Here is a 20,343-nt window from a genome sequence, read left to right on the forward strand (position 1 = left end):
GATTTGTTTTTCATTGAAAAGATTTTTTTTTAATTTTGCTGATAGCGTTTTTTTCCCTAAAGTGAACAAATACTATTATGTTCCAAAATTTTAAAAGTTGATGTAAGTAACATTCCATTTTGTAAAAAAAAAAAAAAAAAATTCAGCATAACTGTTAGCAAAAAAAATGATAGAAGGACATTCTCAAATGTCAGCCATGTTTCTCTTTGAATATGGGATCATGGACAGATTTCTGTTTTCTTTTTACTTATCTATATTTTCAAAAATTTCTAAAATAAGTAAACTGTGTTTATAATAAGACATTTTTTGAAAAGGTTGAACCACCAAAGATACAGATTATTTAAAAAATTATTGTTGCCCTATTCACATGGTACTGGTAGTTGGATTATTTTTGAATTTTGAAAAACATTAATATTAAAGTTTTGCTAATGTATAGTACTAAAAGCCATGGGAGATTTACAAGAGGAAAAGATATGGAGCCTACTTTCAAGTAGTATTTTAGTACATTATTTTAGTACATTAACAGGCTTTCAGTGAGGAACTGTAGAAAGTGCTAGGATAGTAACAGATTTGCTCACCAGTTACCCCATCACTTCATATGGTATCTTGGCAAATTACTATTTTTCTAAAACTAGTATTTGGAGACTTTGTGTCCCTTCTTGCAAATCTTTCTTATTTTAGGGAGTCATGAAAGATAAATTTCTATAATTGATCTTCTATTCAGAACAGAAAGGTTTTCTTCTGAATTGTTTCTCCTCTGACCTGCTGTTTTTGGTAATCATTTGCAGTGGTATTTTAAGATACAGAGGATTTGAAACAAAATAGTTAATGTAGAAGTGAAAAAATATAATGAAGGTTTAAGTGTTGGTTTAATTTTTTTTCTAAATAGAGATGATCCAATTTTAAAAGAAGTAATATCCAACATGTCAGTTAAGTGACTTAACAATGGCTTGTTAAGAATTGTTAAGATGACATGGCAATGGCTTAAGGCCAAAGGTCAACAAACTTTACTGATCTAGATTTAAAAATTTCTTGGAAAGACAGAAGTGGACAATTTCCTGTACATTTAATCATTTAATGTTAAGGTATTAAACTATCTTTTTGGTGTGTATATTTAATTAGTAGATGTTTTAGAATAATTATATAATATTACATAAATCAATAAAATTCTAATGATTGTTAGTATGATTTTGGAATTGTCCTGTTTAGGCAGAGTGAGTTTTGCCTTGTTTCAAGATTTGTGGTATGGTCATGATTCATACACATTTTTGGGGGAGATGTCACCTTAGTGTTAGAGGAGTTGAATTATGTTATGTTGAAAGAGAAATAATTTATCTAATTAGTGCATCCACTAATTATTTTATAATCATAATTAATTAGAATTGTTTATTTTAATTTTCATTGGTGATTCTTTTAGGTTGAAACAAAGCTAAATTGGTATTTTCCTTTCCAGTCTTTATCTGGTGTAAGCCAGCAGGACTTTGGGGCATTCATTATCAGAAGATCCAAATTTCTGGCTTGATTTTTAACATGTATAAAAATTTTGGCTTAAAAAGAGGCTGGGTAGAAGTATTAATGGGTAAACTTTTTACTAGGGAAAAAAAGATGCATTATTAATCATGTGGGAGAGGTTCACAGAAAATATTAAGCTAAAGTATTTGCCTTCAAAATCCTCATCACCAAACTTTGAGAATTTTAGTGACTTTTGTCTCCTAGACTGAAAATTAGATGCTACAATTAAAGAGTACTGAAGGTTTTAGAATTTTTTTAGGAAATCTTTAAATAATAAAAAATTATAATAATTTATATAGCTCTTTAACATGTTAAAAGGTATTAGGCTTAACAAAATATTGATTTTCTGTTGGAAAGAATTTAGTTTATTAATAATTAGTTTTTGTAATTTTTATTTTTATAAAATATTAATGTGTAGCTCAAAATACTTGCTCCCTTAATTGTGATTTAAAACATTTTTCTGTAGAGTGTATTAAAAATCTCCAGACTGAACAAGCATCTTTACAGTCAGAAAATACACAGTTCGAAAATGAAACTCAAAAACTTCAGCAGAAACTTAAAGTAATGACTGAACTATATCAAGAAAATGAAATGATACTTCACAGGTAATAAATTATGTTTGTCACTCCATTGAGTGGCAAATAAAATAGCTTAAAAATGTTTTGCATTCAGCTTATGTGATGATTTAGGCTTCCCTTGTGGAGAAGGCACTTGTGGCTCAGCTGGTAAAGAATCCACCTGCAATGTGGGAGACTTGGGTTTGATCCCTGGGTTGGGAAGATCCCTTGGAGAAGGGAAAGGCTACCCACTCCAGTATTTTGGCCTAGAGAATTCCACGGACTGTATAGTCCATAGGGTCACAGAGTCGGACATAACTGAGCGACTTTCACTGGCACCCCACTCCAGTATTCTTGCCTGGAAAATCCCATGGATGGAGGAGCCTGGTGGGCTACAGTCCATGGGGTCGCTAAGAGTCGGACACGATTGAGTGACTTCACTTTCACTTTTCACTTTCACGCATTGGAGAAGGAAATGGCAACCCACTCCAGTGTTCTTGCCTGGAGAATCCCAGGGACTGAGGAGCCTGATGGGCTGCCGTCTCTGGGGTCCCAAAGAGTTGGACACGACTGAAGCGACTTAGCAGCAGCATGTTATTATTCAAAGTTCTTAATTTATGATTGGGTTGCATTTCATCAATTTATTTTTTTAAGAAAGTTACTTGATTTTGAAACATTTTTTCTTTAATGATAAAAATATAAATGATAATGATGAACTCTTAAAGCTTCTGTATTAGTAGTACTTTATTGGATAAGGTGCTTTACAATTTGAGCCTACAATATTAAATTCCACACTCAGGTACATTTGTTTTTTTCTTACATGTGATGTTTTTATTGATATTTGCAGGTTGCTTTATGGGAAACAGTAGAATAAATCACCAGTTGTGATATAATTAAAAGTATACCGTTGATTATTTTATGACATACAATAACAGAAATAAAACCCTTTTTGTTTTAAGGAAATTGACAATGGAGGAAAATTACCGGTTAGAGAAAGAGGAGAAACTTTCCAAAGCTGATGAAAAGATCAACCATGCAGCTGAAGAGCTGGAGACCTATAGGTATGAATATATTTCACCCCTTTCTTTTTGAGGTAGGAAGGGTATCCATACAAAAGCCCCAAAGCAGAAAAAAAATAACAGAGCACTCAAAAAAAAATCCCCCATAATTTTATTATTTTTCATTTAGATGTCTTGCTCTTATGCGATTATACAGAAAATATAAAAAGGAAAAAAGTTTTTCTTTTACTCTATGTAATTCAAAATCTCTTAGATTAGTTGGATTTGAATATGGGCAATCCTATATTATGTTAAAGTTAAGAACTTTATGAATGTGACTAATTTTAAGGTCTTTCCTCTTTGGTTCACATGGGGAAGAATGTATATAATATTAATCAATTTGAGAAGTATGCTGCAAAAAGAAGAATAAGCCTTAATTAAAGTTATGAAGAAGTGTTTATAAAACCATAAATTTAGTTTTTACCTTAGCTCAATCCTTACTGAAATAATCGATCCTAAAATAATAGAAATAATAAAAACTTAGAGAAAATAAGTGACGAGATTCAGCAGTACTCCAAATAGTTGTGATACTTCATTTTACATTAGGAAGAGCAAGCTTGAATTTTATCCAAAAAAAGTTTTTAGTCTTAAAAAGTCTTTTTATAGTCTTATGAACTTTAAGTCTTTTTAGTTGTATAAAGGTAATAGCATTTCCTTTCTCCCAGGTCTTTAATTTCCTAGAGTTCTATTAAGACTACAGACATCTGAATACATCTCCCAATATGCTTCTTAAAAATGAAAATGAGCCAATATTCCATCTAAATCTTAGGTAAACTCAAGTAGTAGTATTCCTAAAGCTTACCTAATTATATCAGGAAAAAACATATGCTTTAGAACCTTGCAACTAAACCAGCACCACAAAGGTGATGAACATGTGGAATTCTAGCGTGACATGAAACAAAGCAGTCTAGGTGTTAAATTAATTAATATTTTCAGTAGAGATAGTGTGTTCTGTCATTTCTTAGTTTATGTTAAGAGTAGAATGATTGTTTGTTCTTTATAGAAAGCGAGCCAAAGATCTAGAAGAAGAGTTGGAGAGAACTATTCATTCTTATCAAGGACAGGTATGTGTGTGTGTGTGTAACTTCAAACAGTGGTGATTTGTTTGAATTCACATCTGTTTTGATGCAGGAGTGTAGTTAGTCTCTTGAGGTTTTGCATGTGGTGGCAGAACATTTCTAGGGAGCAAAGATTCTGGGACAAGAGACATTGTTTAAAGTTGCTATGTGAACTACTGCTGATTTGGGAATTTGAGTTGTGTAAATAAATAAACATATAGCAGCATTAGGAGCCTCTCTCTCTCTCTATATATATATAACCAGTCTAGCTGGTTGTCTCTTAATTGGTATCTCCTATTGTAATTGATTATTGTGTAAAACAGAAATGTACTAGACAAAAATTTGAATTGTCTTTACTTGTTTTTGTTTTAGAAGTATAATAGAGTAGATCATATGTATATGAAAATTTGCTTTAAAATAATATTTGCTGACTTTTTAGAGATGATTGAGTTATTTTTGAGTTTATGAGTTTTGTATTAAATCATAGTGGTAGCTATGAATGTTTTTTACAGAAAAAAACAGTTATTAGTAGTATTTTAATGACTTTTCTTTTTCAGATTATTTCTCATGAGAAAAAAGCACATGATAATTGGGTAAGTATTAAATTTTCTTAGGCTTTTTTGTCAAATTGTTCTTTTTCCTAATTTAGATGAGCAGTGTAAAGGTATACTTTTACAACGGAGAAAAAAAGGTAGTGTATAAAGAAATCAGTTTCTTTTAATTTCACCAGTAGTGGAAATATATCCCTTATGAACTAAATACTTTGTTTTGATACAGTTCTTCACAAATCTGATTTTTCCTTCTCTGCTTTTAGCGTTTTACTTCTTGCAAGAAGCTTTACTCTTTGGGGCTTATACTCTGGGGGAGGTGAGGCAACGTTCATGGACTTGTTTCAAGCAGTGGATTGCCAGCTAATTACTTGTGGACACATTTTTAAAATTCTATGGGCTTGTTTACTCATCTGTAAAACAATGGGACTAGCTGAAATAATAATCTAAAGCCCGTCCTAGTTCTAAAAATTATATTAATATAATTCAGGTATCTGATTCTCTGATTTTTAATTATTTGTTACACAGTACAAAAAAGACCATCATGAGAAAGGACATGTCAGTGCTGTGGAGGAACTGTATGAGGAAGTGATAACTATATAGATTTTGAGTAATGATCAGGATGGTGTCTCTAACATGAAGAACTATCGTTAACAGCTGGCTTTTGAAAGACTTGCCCCTCAAAGTCTTCAAGGGGAAGTGATTTGCACAGTAGGTGAATATGGGGTCTGGAGTCAGCTTGTTTTGGTTGATATCCTGGTTCTATCACCTACCACCCATTCCTTACCTAAAGACAGAGATATTAGTATCTATTTCACAGTTATTGTGATGACATTAAATAAGATAATTCTGATAGCCAAGTACCTGACATACAGTAGGCATTCAGTAAATGTTAACTGTTAAATTATCACTGTTGAACTGAAGCTTGGAAGATATTTTTATTTTTAGGCATGGATGTTTCTTGGAATGGAGATTTCAGCTTAGAGTAAGAAATTAAATAAGTTGAATATCAGGATCCTTGCCAATTTTGAGCTTTTATATGCTTCTGTAATGAGGGTTCAAGTGAAGATTTGTTATTGAAATAATACACTGGTCTTGGAAATGAATTTAGTCTTCTTCATCCCTTTCTAAATGCTCAGATGAAAATTATTTTTTAAAGATGGAGAGGAACTGATGTTTATTAGTATTGCATATATTCTAGGCACTGTACTCTAAGGCATTTTACATATATTACTCATTCAGTCCACACAATAACTGTAATTCAGGTCTTCCTGATGAGGAAACAGCCCTAGGTCACATGATTAGAGAGTTAAGATTGGAGATTGAAACATTGACCTTTTAGATTCTAAGTCTTATAGATTTGTTTTTTAGACTCCAAGTCTTATACTTTTTCTTTTCAATACATTGAAATTCTTGTTTAGTAAATAATGACATTGACCTTAAATTAAAACATGCAGAAAATATGCCCTTTATGTCTCAAACGAAAAAGATATTTTATAAAAATAATATATACTCATTGAACAAAAATTTATACCATGTAGAAAAGTACAAAGAAGTAATCAGCAGTAGTACTTTAATTTATTCCATGCTTTTATAGATACATTGAGACATAAAGCACATATATATGTTTAAAAAAACAAGATCATATATTAATGTTTTATAACCTTTCTTAATATATCATAGATATTTTTATGAAGTTTTTCATTTTATAAACTTTTAGTTTGTTTCCACTATTTTACTATAATAAATAATTTCTTAATTTTAGATGTTACTTTTTCTGTTGAGCATTTCTTTGCTCCATCCTGTTAGATTTAATTTTCCTTTAAATTGTCATAGTACTTTTTTTTTTTTTGTATCCTGTGGCAAGTGCTGTGGTTATTTGTATTTGTTCTTACCACAGATTTAAGCTTATAGGGACTGTTTTTCTTTCCTTCTTAACACCTGTTCCTAATAGAATCTTTTTTGCATATTATAAGTGTTCAATATCTGAATATAAATGTTTTAGAATACAATGTGGTTGGTTATTTACTAAAATTACAGTTTTTGCTAACTTCTGGGTGTAAAATTTTCAAGTGTGAATCATTATCATCAGTCTGTTTTTATATTTCTTTGTTGCAGGTATATCTTTAATATATACTATACTATAATCAGAGTAGAATTTACTTTTGACTTAACTTTACACATTTTTGTGCCATATGTTTAAGAGTAAATATGTTACATATTAGCAAACATTTAGAAATGATTTTAGCTCTGCATCATTAAAAGTTAAATGAATTGTTATTTTGTTAACAAAAATTGTTACAGTGGTGTTCTTTTTTGTTAGTACCAAAATTGATTATGTAACTTGGAAAAAGATTTACACCTGGAATCTTTTTGGTACTGAGTGCTAACATGTGGTTAAGCTATACTTTTGGTGAATATTTGCCCAGTTAAAGTCAATTCTCAGGTACAGTTCAAAATTATAGACTGAGTCACCTTTTGGTGACTGTCACATTTGCTCTAGTGAACTGCATTAATCTGGCAGGTGTGATGTTCCACACTCTGCTGCTTCTGCTCTGGAGAGTCCACAGAATAACAGGGAAACATGTAGTATAGACAGGGAGGCCTGGCGTGCTGCAATTCATGGGGTCGCAAAGAGTCGGACACGACTGAGCGACTGATCTGATCTGATGTAGTATTCTATGCAGGCTTAATTTTACCCACAGCTGTTTGGGTTTACTGCATATTCTTGGTATAAGCTTTTTTTTTCTTGTAACATATGTGTCGGTACTCTGATTTTTATTAAATGAAAGTGTCTCTAAGTAAATGTAAAAGACTAAGGAATGTATCTCTACAGTGCTGTGTACTTAATAAACATGCAGCATGCTTTGATTATATTCAGCCATTAAAAAAAACAGCCTTTACCAGCAGTTTTAGACCTTTATGGTTTCACAGAATTACAGTGATTTCTTTCCAGAGATAGTTACTTTGTTCTACTGCCAGTGCTTCCAACGCATAATAATAATTCTGAGTCTCCCTTCCTAAGCTTGGGTCCTCTTCCATGGCTCTTGTCATGTTATTTGGATATTTACAACGCCAAGTAATTCTAATCCTTGACTTTGCATCTAGCTGAAAGCATTTCTTGGCAAGTACATGATTAAACTCCAGCCTTAGGCTTATCTGGTTGTATGAAACTCATTCCTTTTTGATATATTTTTCTAAATTAATTTTTTTACGTTGAGTTTACTGAAATGCATACTTACATACTTAAGTGATTGTATGCAATTTTTGTATATTTGTATGCAATTATTAAGATATTTATGTATGCTTATATTATTTTTCTTAAGTTGGCAGCTCGGACTGCTGAAAGAAACCTCAATGATTTAAGGAAAGAAAATGCTCACAACAGACAAAAGTAAGTATCTTACTAGGAATACTTTAAAAACTTTGCTTATGACTTTTATTCTTAGTTGTTATTTTATTAAGTAGTTGATATTTTTATAAGGATAAACAAACTTTCAGTGACCCAACATATCTAGTAATAAACTATACCTTAGTTCTATTAGAGTTTACTAGATTTTTTGTTTGAAACACTTGTCTTAGAGGTTACTGTAACAGAAAGAAACTTCATAGATTTTTTTGTAAAAAGTATAACTTAAAAAATTTTTGTTTAAACCAGGGTGGGTAGAAGGAGATTATAAGAGATGGAGATAGAAAGGATAAATCTCTTTGACATGGTAATTCACAGAGTATTAACATCTTTAATGAATAAATGGATGGAATGTTTATTATTTCTCTTTTTCCATGGTCTTATTATATTGGATGGCATTGCTTTACAATAACAAAATGAAAGGATAAAAGAGTACAATGTTCAACTGAAGGGAAGAGTAAATAGTTTTCTGTGAAGACTGTAAAAGTCTTCCCATAGTGTTATAATTTCTTGACAGAATGTACTATTAACATTATCCAGTGTTAGTTTTAGTCTCTTGTCTTTTCTACTCAGAAATTAAAGCCATATGATTAAATGTTTTATTTCAGATCTAATGGTATAGAACTAGAAAGCAGATTCTTTTAAAATGTCATATTTTTCAGATAAAAAGTTTGGAAAGGGATAAAATAGGATGAATTAATCAGATTCCAATTTTATGTTATGATTGAAATCGTATGGGTAACACTACAATGGAAAGCTTATATGACTCAGAGCTGTGAGCCCTGAGTTTTAACCCTGGTACTTTCATTTTGCATAAATCATTTGAACTCCTAACTTCACTTTCCTTAGTTGTAAAATAATAGGTTTGAACTCATTGACCTTGGAGGGCCCTTCAAGATCTTTCTAAAAGTTGGATTCTGTGATATGATATTCTTTGTAGCCTAGTTTTGAAAAAGATCAAAACAATTTCAAACCTCAACAAAACCACTATCATGAGGCAAAAGGAACCTGTTACCCTAAAATAAATAGTGGAGGATATATAAAGGTATTTCAGTCAGAATAATTTTACAGGACCTGTTTCTTTTATGTAGATATTGAGATAATAAAAAGTAGTTTATAATAGTGGCATTTTTCTTGAAATGTGAGTGATTTACTTACTGTCTTAGATAAGTAACTTAGCAATGTTTGTTCTTTATTTGCAGATTAACCGAAACAGAGTTTAAAATTGAACTTTTAGAAAAAGATCCTTATGCACTTGATGTTCCAAATACAGCATTTGGCAGAGGTAGTTTTTTTTTTTTTTAACCCCTCATTAAAAAAATACTTATTTTATTATATTTTGTACATACCGTTTATATTAGTGTGAATTAACACTACTCCTTATGAATTTTTTAGATTTTGTAGTTAGGGTTCTAATCCGAGTTTTCTTGTGGTCTCCCAAGTTTCTGAGTTTTGTTCTCTAGCAATAATGTGAATAATGGCTTTCTCAGTGGCATTTTGTAGGATGATGTATGTTTAGTACCTTGAGCTCCTTGGGAAGCAAAGTGCTTGGTACATAGTAAGGTACTCATTGTTTTTTTGTAGAGTGAATGGGTAAAGATTGCTTAAATGGAATGGCATTGTGACTGTTTATATATTAACCATTCTTTGGAATTTGCTTGAATCTTAAAAATAAGAATTAAAACAGCTGATTTTAAATGATGTAAAATTCATTAAAAATGTGGGAAAACTTTATTATCTGAGTTTTGATTGCTTTAATTACCCCCAAAAGAACCAGTTATTTGGAAGATGTATTTAATATTTCTGTCCATTCATTAGTGAGTTAGCATCTTTATGATCTCATACTATTCCAAATAGTTTATTACATTTTTCAAAATAATTTTGGTTGAATTGGAATTAAGCTTCTAGGGTAGTAAAAACAAACCTATCTTGTGTAGGTAGACTCCTCTTTTAATAACTGTTGAAAAGTTATAAAAATCACTTTGAGAGTCCAGTTTCATTAAGTATTTCTACGTTAAGAAATAGCAGATTGTTATGAATTTCAAATAGGAACAAAATCTGGAGTTGAGGGAGTTATACAGAAAGAATTTTTATCTGAATCTAATGCAAAAATGTCTCAGGGTAAATAATGCTTTGATCTTTTGTTGTAACTACATTTGAATATTATATAAGCTACATAATAAAGTTTAGCATGTTTTGAAAAGTATTATTTTGGGTGGCATTGAAGTTTGTTTGTTTTTTGATAATGTTGATTTTTGATCTTTGGAAGTATAACCATTATTTGAGAATGGTGAAGTTTGTAAAATGATCAGACTTTTGGTCATATGGTTAATAGATAAAGTGGTTTATTTGATGTGTAAAACCGAGTTTTCACTGGTGATAAATCAGAAGTAATTTCTGATGCTTCAGAGTATTTTGTGTTTTTGCTTTTCAGCTTTTGAAAATCTGAACTTTACTTGGGTAATTCACAGCCCAATACATGCCCTATCTGGCCCTGATTTAAACAGAGCCCTTCTATTGGTACGACCCTCACCAGCTGAAATATCTGGAAGCATACTGCCATTCACAACAAAACAAAACCAAACAAACTTCATGCCTCTCAAATGCTCTTATAACTAAAATATGGTGTCCTTTACTTATTAGTGTATGATCATTCAAGTGTATTAGTTACCAAAAGAGTAATGTTTTTATTGACTGAAGTGTCTATTTGGTAGATAGACTTAAACACATGGTTCTATATATAGCTCTATCCCATATTAGCTAAACCCAAGGCACGTTTAGTATGTAGGACAGAGATTAAATTTAAATTGGCAATAGAATGACCCGATGGTAATTGCTGAGATAGGATTCTAATCTATAGTGTAGTTAATTGAAACTATGAATTTAAATATGCTGTTTTAATTATTCCAGAGCATTCCCCATATGGTCCCTCACCATTGGGTCGACCTTCACCTGAAATGAGAGCTTTTCTCTCCCCTCCAACTTTGTTGGAGGGTCCACTCAGACTCTCACCTTTGCTTCCAGGGGGAGGAGGAAGAGGTATATTGTTTAAACATCTTTATTACTCTAGATTTCTTCCTTACTTTATATTTTCATCTCAACTTATCTTTAAAATGATCTTTAAAGTAGACCTTTGAAAAATACAGGCATTCCTTGCACTTACTCTAGGTTAATTTTTGTTTGGAAAAGGAACTCTGTGACATCTAATTTGAATATATTTTTCCCTTAGAAACCTATTTCTAATGGATTACATTTTGGTCAGGGACTTGATATATCATCTTTTAAAATCTTTTTAAAAACTGTATCTTTTGCTACATAATATATAACTTTATAAAAGTATGCATGAAATACAGTAACAGTATAACCTAGCATAAAATTGTATTTTAATTAAGCATTATTGGAATCCAGACTTTAAAAAAAATCTTTTTTTTACTTTATTATCATGATCTTTTTATTGTAGAAAATCAGAAAGTGAAAGAGCTATTTTTTTTTTTTTTTTTAAGAAACAAGGAATTCAGAAGTGCTCTCCTGTAGGCATAGTTTTGTTGGGAACCTTAAAAGAGCCCTAACTCATTTGTTAATACTTTGAGAAACTGACCCAAGATTGTGTGCTTTGTTACCCGCTTATGTGTTTTTGAGAATTTCCAGAGCCATTCAAGCACAAGCATTAGCTATTGATCTTTCTGCAGTGACCTCATCAGCACTGATGTTACCTGTATACCTCTTTTGATCTGGAGTTTTCCTCTTTTGGTCTCTCAACTATATTTTGTTTGTCAAGTTACTTTAAAACTTTCCCTTGCGTTGTGGCAAAATTGAAACATATTTATTCCAAAATCAAGAGCTTTAGGTTTTTAGCCCTGAATTTGTGTTTATATCATGTCATATTACGCATGAACATAAGTGTTCTCGAAGCCAGTCACATGAATACTACCCTTACTATCTTTGATGCTTTCTGATAACTTCTATTCAGTTCTATTCCATTTCATTAAGAAAGAATACTACTTAAGATTAACTTCATACACCACAATGGGTTGCAGCCAACAGTCTGAAAAACAATGGCCCTATAAGTAAGGGTATAAACTAGCTAAATTGCCAATGTGAATCACTAGAAGTTGAATGACATAAGTCAAGGATTGCTTGTAGTTAATTGAATATTTGAAATAACAGTAAAAAATTACCTTTGATTTCTCCTCTCCTATTTAAATTACTTTCCTTTCTTTTTAAATAACTTTCAAGATACAATGTGATTAGATCATTTGCAAGGGTGTTTTACTGTTTGTTAGAAAAGCTACAGAAGTTTTAGGTAAGTTATCAGCCGGTCTTAAAAGAGTTGCTTTGAACTGAACGTTTCTATGACCCACAAAAGAAGAATGACCTTTCTTTTCCTTCCTCTTATCTTTTTTTTTTGAAAGTTTGGATGAGATACATGTTTGAGTAAGGTTGAGAGTAAGGAAAATAATGTCTTTTTAGAGTAAATTGTATGTAACTTGTGGACTGAATGAAAAACCTTGACCTTTAGCCTGTTCATGTTGGCAGTCTTTCACCTAATAGTCACTTGGCCTGTACTTTTTCTTCTGGAAGTAAGCAGTCAGGAGAAAGGCTTTGAATGTCTCTTTTAAAGATCCGTTTTTCACTCTAGACAACTGCAGCCTAGTTGACTCTTGCACATTTTTCACCGATTTAATTTTCTGCTTTCCCAACCTTTTTTTCCTTCTGATGAACTGATTAGAAGGATGAACAAACTAGAAGGAATGAGGAAAAGTTGACCTTCTGACATAAAAGTCAGTTGGCTTCCTGCCAACAAGAGTAGATAGAACAATTTTAAAAATTACTAAAATTAAAAAAAAAAAGAATGCTTATACTGATTGGTACAAGTTACCATGAAAAGGTCATATTACTTTTATCTCTTAGAGGAAGTACTGAAATGTGGGGAGCATTTTAGAATGATTTCTATTAAAATAATTTTTTTAAAGTTGTTCTTTGAAAAGTTAAATAAGCTTTTGTTTTCTGGGCAATATAGTTTTGAGGAGACCTCATTCCCCCTTCAATGGCAGATAAAATATTAATTAATTTTGTTATTTAATATTAAAACTTTTTATATTTGTGTTTTTCACTTTAATTGAATATGGGTTATTAGTTGAGGAACCATTCTTTCTGTGGTCATAGGAAGGGAACTTTGGAATGATTCCCTTTCTTTATAAATGTCAGCGTGTCAGATTTTCTTATCCAAATGAGTTTACCTTGTTCAGAGTGTTTATTTCAACAGTGCTGCTGCTTTTGAAACTCTTTATTTTAGACTTGCTTTCAGAGTTGTGAGCTCTCTTTGGAGGTGAACTTGATATTTAAAAATTGCTAGAAGCCACTTAAAGCCAAATTTATGTGACATATATAAATTTTGTAATCAGACTGGTTAAAATCATTTCTGAGGCAGAAGTCATGAAGAGTCATGCCTCTACTTACTACAACAGTAAGATGCAATTTCTTGAGTGGCTCTTAAGTTAATATGAGTACATTTCTAAAAGATACGTTAAGTAGTTGCAGAATTATTAAAATAGGTATATAGCCTCTAAGATGACTGTTTTAAAGGCCTCATACCCTTTGACTATTGGCATATTAGTTTAATTAACAAAAATCTCATAATTATTACATCTGATATAGAAATCCTTTACTTTGCTATTTACTTTCTACTTTTATTTTTCAGACTTAGTATTTATAATTTCCAGTTTAACCACTGACTTTATATGTAAATAATGATAGTAATAACATTTAAGAATGAGTTTTATAGGCAAGTATTTATGTATATGACAAAATATTTCCTTTTGTTTTAGAAATGGCTTTGGTAGGGATAGAGTTATAGTCTAATGTGTCTTAGGAAAACTTGGTCGGAATCTGATTGTTCTGCCTTTCAAAAAAAGGCCTGGATTTTATTTGATGAGAGATCTTATAATACTTTTTTAGATAAAACAGTTGTACCTTTCTTCTTTAATTAGGCTCAAGAGGCCCAGGGAATCCTCTGGACCATCCGATTACCAATGAAAGAGGAGAATCAAATTCTGATAGGTTAACTGATCCTCACAGAGCATCGTCTGACACTGGTTCCCTTTCACCTCCCTGGGAACAAGATCGTAGGATGATGATTCCTCCATCAGGTATGGAATGAGTATAGTTAGTGTGTATATTTGAAAGGCAGCCAGTATGTGCACCATACAGGAATAAAAGACTAGAGAAGTACACGTGTGCCCTGTCTTAAGAACCATGATACATATTAGAAAACAGTAGTAACACAAATTTCCAAAGAGAATAATTAGGGATAATTATTCACATTATAGAAAACTGTCCTCCCTCCACCCCCACCATGCAGTGTCTCTATAGTTTTTGTTGCTCATAGAAGTGATGCATGTTTATGTTAGAAAATTCAAACAATGGAGAAATGTATAATTAGGAAAGTGAAAAAAATCCCCCTTGTCATCTTAAGCATGCCCTCCCAGAATGTAGTTTTATATCTTTTAGGGAGTTCTTTTTTGATATGTTTTCATAAACATAGGTATACCCATTCCTTCATCACTTCTATGCAGTTATACTATTCACCTTCTTCTAATTGTCTTTTTACCCTTGAACAATATATCTTAGATTAATTGTCAAGATAAATATATTTACCGGAAGACTCACAGTAGAATATTCTGAAGTAAGGCAATAACTGTTATTCCCTTATAGCCTCTATTTGCCCAAGGAACGTTATTAAAATTATTCAGTTTGCTAAACTTTAATTTATGCACAGTGTTTCAGGGACAGACACTGTTATGTAGAGTGAGCTATGCCTGCTTTGCATAAATTAGTTACATTTTAAAAAATATACTAGTTCAGATTGCTTCCTGAGGAGTTGGAGAAGGAAGAATATTGTGGTTAAAAAAACCTTTAATTCCAAGAGTTAGCCTTTGCTTTGTTAGTGTGTGTATATCGTATGAAGTGGTAATTTCTTTGGTTTGAGGTTACTTTCTTTTGTTTGATATCAGTAGAGTATCAGCTTCATAAAAACAGATTTGTATCACTTTAGTTCACTGCTGTATCTCCAGAACCTAGAACCATGCCAAGCCTGTAGTATTTGCCCAGTAAACATTTGTTGAATGAATGAATACCCAAATAATTCTAAGAAAGCTGAATAGTTTTCTTACTGTTTTTATATTTAGAAATATATATGCTGTGACTTTCAGACTTAAGAATCTGTTAATAAGTGGCATAGAAATCCTCCTTTCAAGGATTTTTTTCTTGAGTAGCATTCATTTTAAACTTTAGATGTGATAAAAATAAAGATGAATAATTTACAGCCCCTTTCTTAAGGAGTTTGATTTCAAGCTTTTGGTGTATATTGTATTTGTGTGTGTGTGTGTATACACACACACACACATATATATATATATTTAAAATTTTTTCTTTGGGAGCATTAGGTCTTAGCGGGATCTTTCTTTGTGGCTCACGGACTCTCTAGTTGTGGTGCATGGGCTCAGTTGCTCCAAGGCATGTGGGATCTTGGTTCCCTCATCAGGGATCAAACTCGTGTCCCCTGCATTGCAAGGTGGATTCTTAACCACTGAACCACCAGGGAAATCTCATATTTTTGTAAAGAATGGTCCTTTTGAGAATTTACAAGCTGTCAGTACCAAGAGCCCCTGTCACGTGCTCTGCCTCTCCCCCCAAGTATTATCTAGGGTAGTGATGCTCAAACTTGGCTTATCATCAGAAATAATCTAGGGGACTTAAAAAAATGCAAATATCTGCAAATACCTGGGTTTCACCACTTTCCCCTGCCCTTGTTTTTCTGTAAATTTCATTGAATTATAGTTGCTTTACGATGTTGTCATTACACCTTCTGAACATGATCTCTGCAGGTAAGATCTGTATTTCCCAAAAAAACCTCTCTAGGAGGTTCTGAGGAATAGCTAAATTTAAAAACCACTAATTTATCCAGTGCCCTTACTAAATAGAGAAGGGAACTAAGTCCCAGAAGAGGGATTTTCCCTGACAGTCTTAGTTAGAACAGTTAGCTAGGTGAGGAGCTGAGGCTGGAACTCAAACAATAGTGACCATTATTTATAAAATTGGAACATACTTGACATATTACCAATTGCCTGAAACTTATAATTTTTCAGACCTTTTGATGTTGTCCTATAGATCTCTGTCTCCTCATTTTATTGCCAAATTTTTTTCCTTTCTTTTTTTGGTTGAATAATTTCTGTTGATCGTTCTTCAAGTATACTGGATCTTTCCAGTGTTACTTTCATTCTGCTGTTAAGCCCATCTGGTACATTTGGGGCTTTCCTGGTGGCTTAGCGGTAAAGAATCTGCCTGCCAATACAGGATACATGGATTTGATCCTTGGGTCGGGAAGATCCCCTGGAGAAGGAAGTGGCAACCCACTTGAGCATTCTTGCTTGGGAAATCCTGTGGTCCAAGGGGCCTGGCAGGCTACAGTCCACAGGATCACAAAGAGTTGGACATGATTGAGCAACTAAACAACCCCATGCACTGTAGCCCCTGTCCAGAATTCTGCAGGTGAAAAAGTATTTGGATTGGCAATTAAGAAATTTGATTTCTAATCTTCACTCTTTAATCTTTTTATGTGATTTTTGAAATTTGTTTTATCTCTTTGGACCTCAGTCCTTTTATACAATGAGAGAGATGAACTGAGTGATCTGTGTAACCTGTTTATCTGAGTAAGAGAACATTTAGTTCAGTATTAATGGTTGATGTTGAGATGTTCAAGATTATGTTCAATCTAGTTGATAGACCAAATAATATAATATACAGTGTTAGTAAAACCAAAGATTATTTACAGCATTCTTTTCTAAATCCAATTGTGAACACACCTTTTTCATTTTAAAAACTTAATTGAGGGACTTCCTGTTCTAGGTCAAGCTACCTTTTAAACAAACTGGTAAATGTTGACAGCAGTAAACAGTGGTAAGTTATGTAATACCTAGAGCAACCACTAAAAAGTCTTCTTAAAGAGATATACTGAGGAATGCTTTGGATCAGATAAATTGTCATTGGAACAGACCTGCTTTTCAAGCCCCAAGGAAACATTTCTCAAGATAGATCATATCCTGGGTCATGAAACAATGTTTAACAAACCTAAAAGAATTGAAATCATATCCTGTGTTCTCTGACTATGGTGGAATCAAACTAGATTGAATTATTGATACATGCAACAATTTGAATAGATCTCAGATGGTTAAGAATCTTCCTGCAACGCAGGAGAGCCAGGTTGGATCCCTGGCATGGGAAGCTCCTCTATAGAAGGGAATGGCTACCCACTCCAGTATTCTTGCCTGGAGAGCTCCATGAACAGAGGAGCCTGGCGGGCTACAGTCCATGGGGTCTCAAAGAGACAGACACAACTGAGTGACTAACATAAAGCCATAACGTTGACTGAGAAAAATATCTCAGAAAGTCAGATAATATATGATTTCATGTATATAACATCCTTGAAATGACAAAATTATAGAACTAGAAAACAGATTAGTGGATGCCTTGAGTTAGGGATGGTAGAGGGAGGAGAGTGGATGTGATTAAAGGGAAGCCTGAGAGAGATCCTTTTGGTAATGGAATAGTTCTGTATCTTGAGTGTGGTGGTGGTTTCATAAATCTATTCATGATAAAATCTATCCATGGCAAGAACTATACATGTTAGTTAGTAATAATGTTAGTTTGCTGTTATTACATTGAACTATAGTTATGAAAAATGTAAACATTTGGGGACACTGGGTAAAGGGTATGCAGGAACTTTCTGCATTATTTTTGCAGGTCTCTGGGAATCTTTATTTTAAAGTCAACAGTTAAAAAAACCTTCTTATCTGGATACAGAGCATATAAAGTGCAAGTATTTTTATGCATATAACCTGATGATTGTTTCAAAATTTGAGCACACCTGTAAGCCAGCATTCAGGTTAAGAAACCGTTTTCAGTTTATTTTTATTCATCTTATGAATTTAGATAGAAATATCACATCATAAGTAATCAGAATTAAAATTTTAACAAGAAGATGTCCCGTAATTAACAAACCCATTATAAATTCTTAATAAATATTTAACTGCAACATGAATTTCATCAGTGTTACTTACCTTGCTCAGTGTTTCATTCTGTAAGAAGTTGAACTTTATTCTGTGAGGATCTCATCCTTGAAGTTCAGGAGTAGAAAAGCAAAAACATCAAAATGCTTTTTGAAGCCTCTGAATCACAACAGCTAACATTGATTGACAAAGCAAGTCACATGGCAGAATTTGGAATCATTGGGCAGGATAGGTATTCTACCTCTTAAGGACAAGGATACGAGGAAAGGTAAATAATTAAGGTCATGAATAGAATCTAGCCAGAGTGATTATATTAATACTATTGTGATGTATTTTCACTTATTATATAACTGGCTTTTAAAAATATATGTAAGTAATATAATTTTAAAATTACTTTTTGGAAGAAAGAAATATATGGTTTTTCTGTTAAGTTCTTCCTAATTGCCTTGTTTTCTTTATAGTTGCTCTTATTTACAAAGCTGTGCATAGTAAGCAATCTTGACTAATGGTTGAACAAGTTTTTAGAAAGTCTTTAAATATGATCTAACTCCCACGTGTGCATGCTGAGTCACTCAGTCACGTCCGATTATTTGCAGTGCCATGGACTGTAACCCACCAGGATGCTCTGTCCATGGAATTTTCTAGGCGAGAATACTGGAGTGGGTTGCCATTTCCTACTCCAGTGGATTTTCCCAACCTAGGGATTGAACCCATATCGTCTGCATCTCCTGCTCCCACATTTAGTAGTTATTAATACATTTTGAGAGACATGCTTATTAAAATGTTCTTATGCTTTTTGTAAACTGTAATTAGTATCTGTATGTTTCTATGGTACTAGTAACATAATTCAAATAAGAAATGCTAAAATTTAAATGATAGCTTTTTGACTGTCAGAGTATGAATCTGCAGGATTCTTGGCTTTTAGTCTTTTAACTGATTCTTGAGAATTATATCTATAAGTAATTTATAGTACAGGTATTAATCACAGTAACGATTCATCATATGTACATGGTTATATTCATGAATCTAACAAGAAGGATAGTAATTGTGTCTAAGTTCATGTAAATATTTTGGTAAAATTTTAAGTTAAGAAAATAAAACCACAGATACTTTAATGAAGCAAAGTTTCAGTTTTTATCATTTTTTTACCCTTTGGTATTCTTCATCTCTCAGTGCCCCTCTTGATTTTTCAGTGCTCCACCTTCAGTGTCCTTTTATTCCTCTATGTTGCCTCACAATTTCTTTTTCCAGGAATAGAGAAGTAGCAGAGAAGAATAAGAATCTTAATTCTCAGCAGATCTTGTGCTACTCGAGAGATATGCATTAATAGTGAATTACATGATTTTTCCTCCGTGTACTTTTTTGAGCTTTAGCAAAGAGCAGGGAATATGTATGTACGTATGTATTCCATTTTGTATTTTGGTCAGTGCTTATCTTTAACTGATTTAGATAATATATTTTATGTAAGGGGTAGCAAAGAGACTTAGCTGCTATTTCTTGGTGGTTTTATCATGAATTAAGTGTGGCCTTCAGCATTGCATGTTTAAAAAACTTGCTTTTTATCTCTCTTTTTTTAAAGAGCTAAACAGAAGACATATACAGCCAACTTGAAGAGGACAGTTCTAAATTTTACCTTAAGAGAGAAAAGCAGGCTAAACAGATCAAAACAGTTGGGAGAGCTTTATCAGAACAGTTTGGAGAACACAGGCATAGATTTTTACATTACTGGCTCTGATCTATAGATGTTTGTGTAGACCTTTGCCCTGCATTGCAAATATTCTTTCAGATAAGATGCATTTGATAGAATTATAGTTTGTCTTAAGTTAGGTTCACTTTGATTTTCCTGTTGAGATTTTGGAGTTTTCATAAGCTGAAAAAGTGTATTAAAATCCTAGTGATGCTTTTCTACTCTTAGAGGATGAGATTTACTTTAAAGTTATTTCCAAATTCCAAATTTTGAGGCTGTCACTTTTTTGGGAGTATGTATTTCTTGTGGCACTTCAACTTTCTTGTGTAATGATCCTTTTTAAATTCTAATGATTAGCATTTGGTTGCTAACTTACTGCTATATGTAGTTATATAAACTTGAAAAATCCATGTTTAATTTTGCAGTCTTCCTGAACAGAGTCGATTG

At 32.5% G+C, this 20,343-nt stretch overlaps 1 protein-coding gene across 15 annotated transcripts in view; it reads left to right on the plus strand.

Annotated features, from left to right (window-relative positions):
• MIA2 (MIA SH3 domain ER export factor 2) overlaps nt 1-20,343 on the plus strand; it is a 96,834-nt gene that overhangs the window by 65,098 nt on the left and 11,393 nt on the right. For 11 of the 15 annotated variants that reach the window (XM_070358772.1, XM_070358774.1, XM_070358770.1 and 8 more), the window contains 8 exons: nt 1,979-2,117; nt 3,029-3,130; nt 4,131-4,191; nt 4,743-4,778; nt 8,060-8,127; nt 9,345-9,427; nt 11,053-11,181; nt 14,133-14,291. In XM_070358772.1, coding sequence (XP_070214873.1) covers nt 1,979-2,117; nt 3,029-3,130; nt 4,131-4,191; nt 4,743-4,778; nt 8,060-8,127; nt 9,345-9,427; nt 11,053-11,181; nt 14,133-14,291 — 777 coding nt within the window. The remainder of the gene's footprint in view (nt 1-1,978; nt 2,118-3,028; nt 3,131-4,130; nt 4,192-4,742; nt 4,779-8,059; nt 8,128-9,344; nt 9,428-11,052; nt 11,182-14,132; nt 14,292-20,343) is intronic. The other 4 variants (XM_070358773.1, XM_070358776.1, XM_070358782.1 and 1 more) reach the window with 1 other exon arrangement.

Source organism: Bos mutus, chromosome 21, assembly GCF_027580195.1.
Source record: "Bos mutus isolate GX-2022 chromosome 21, NWIPB_WYAK_1.1, whole genome shotgun sequence".
Classification (NCBI taxonomy): Eukaryota; Metazoa; Chordata; class Mammalia; order Artiodactyla; family Bovidae; genus Bos; species Bos mutus.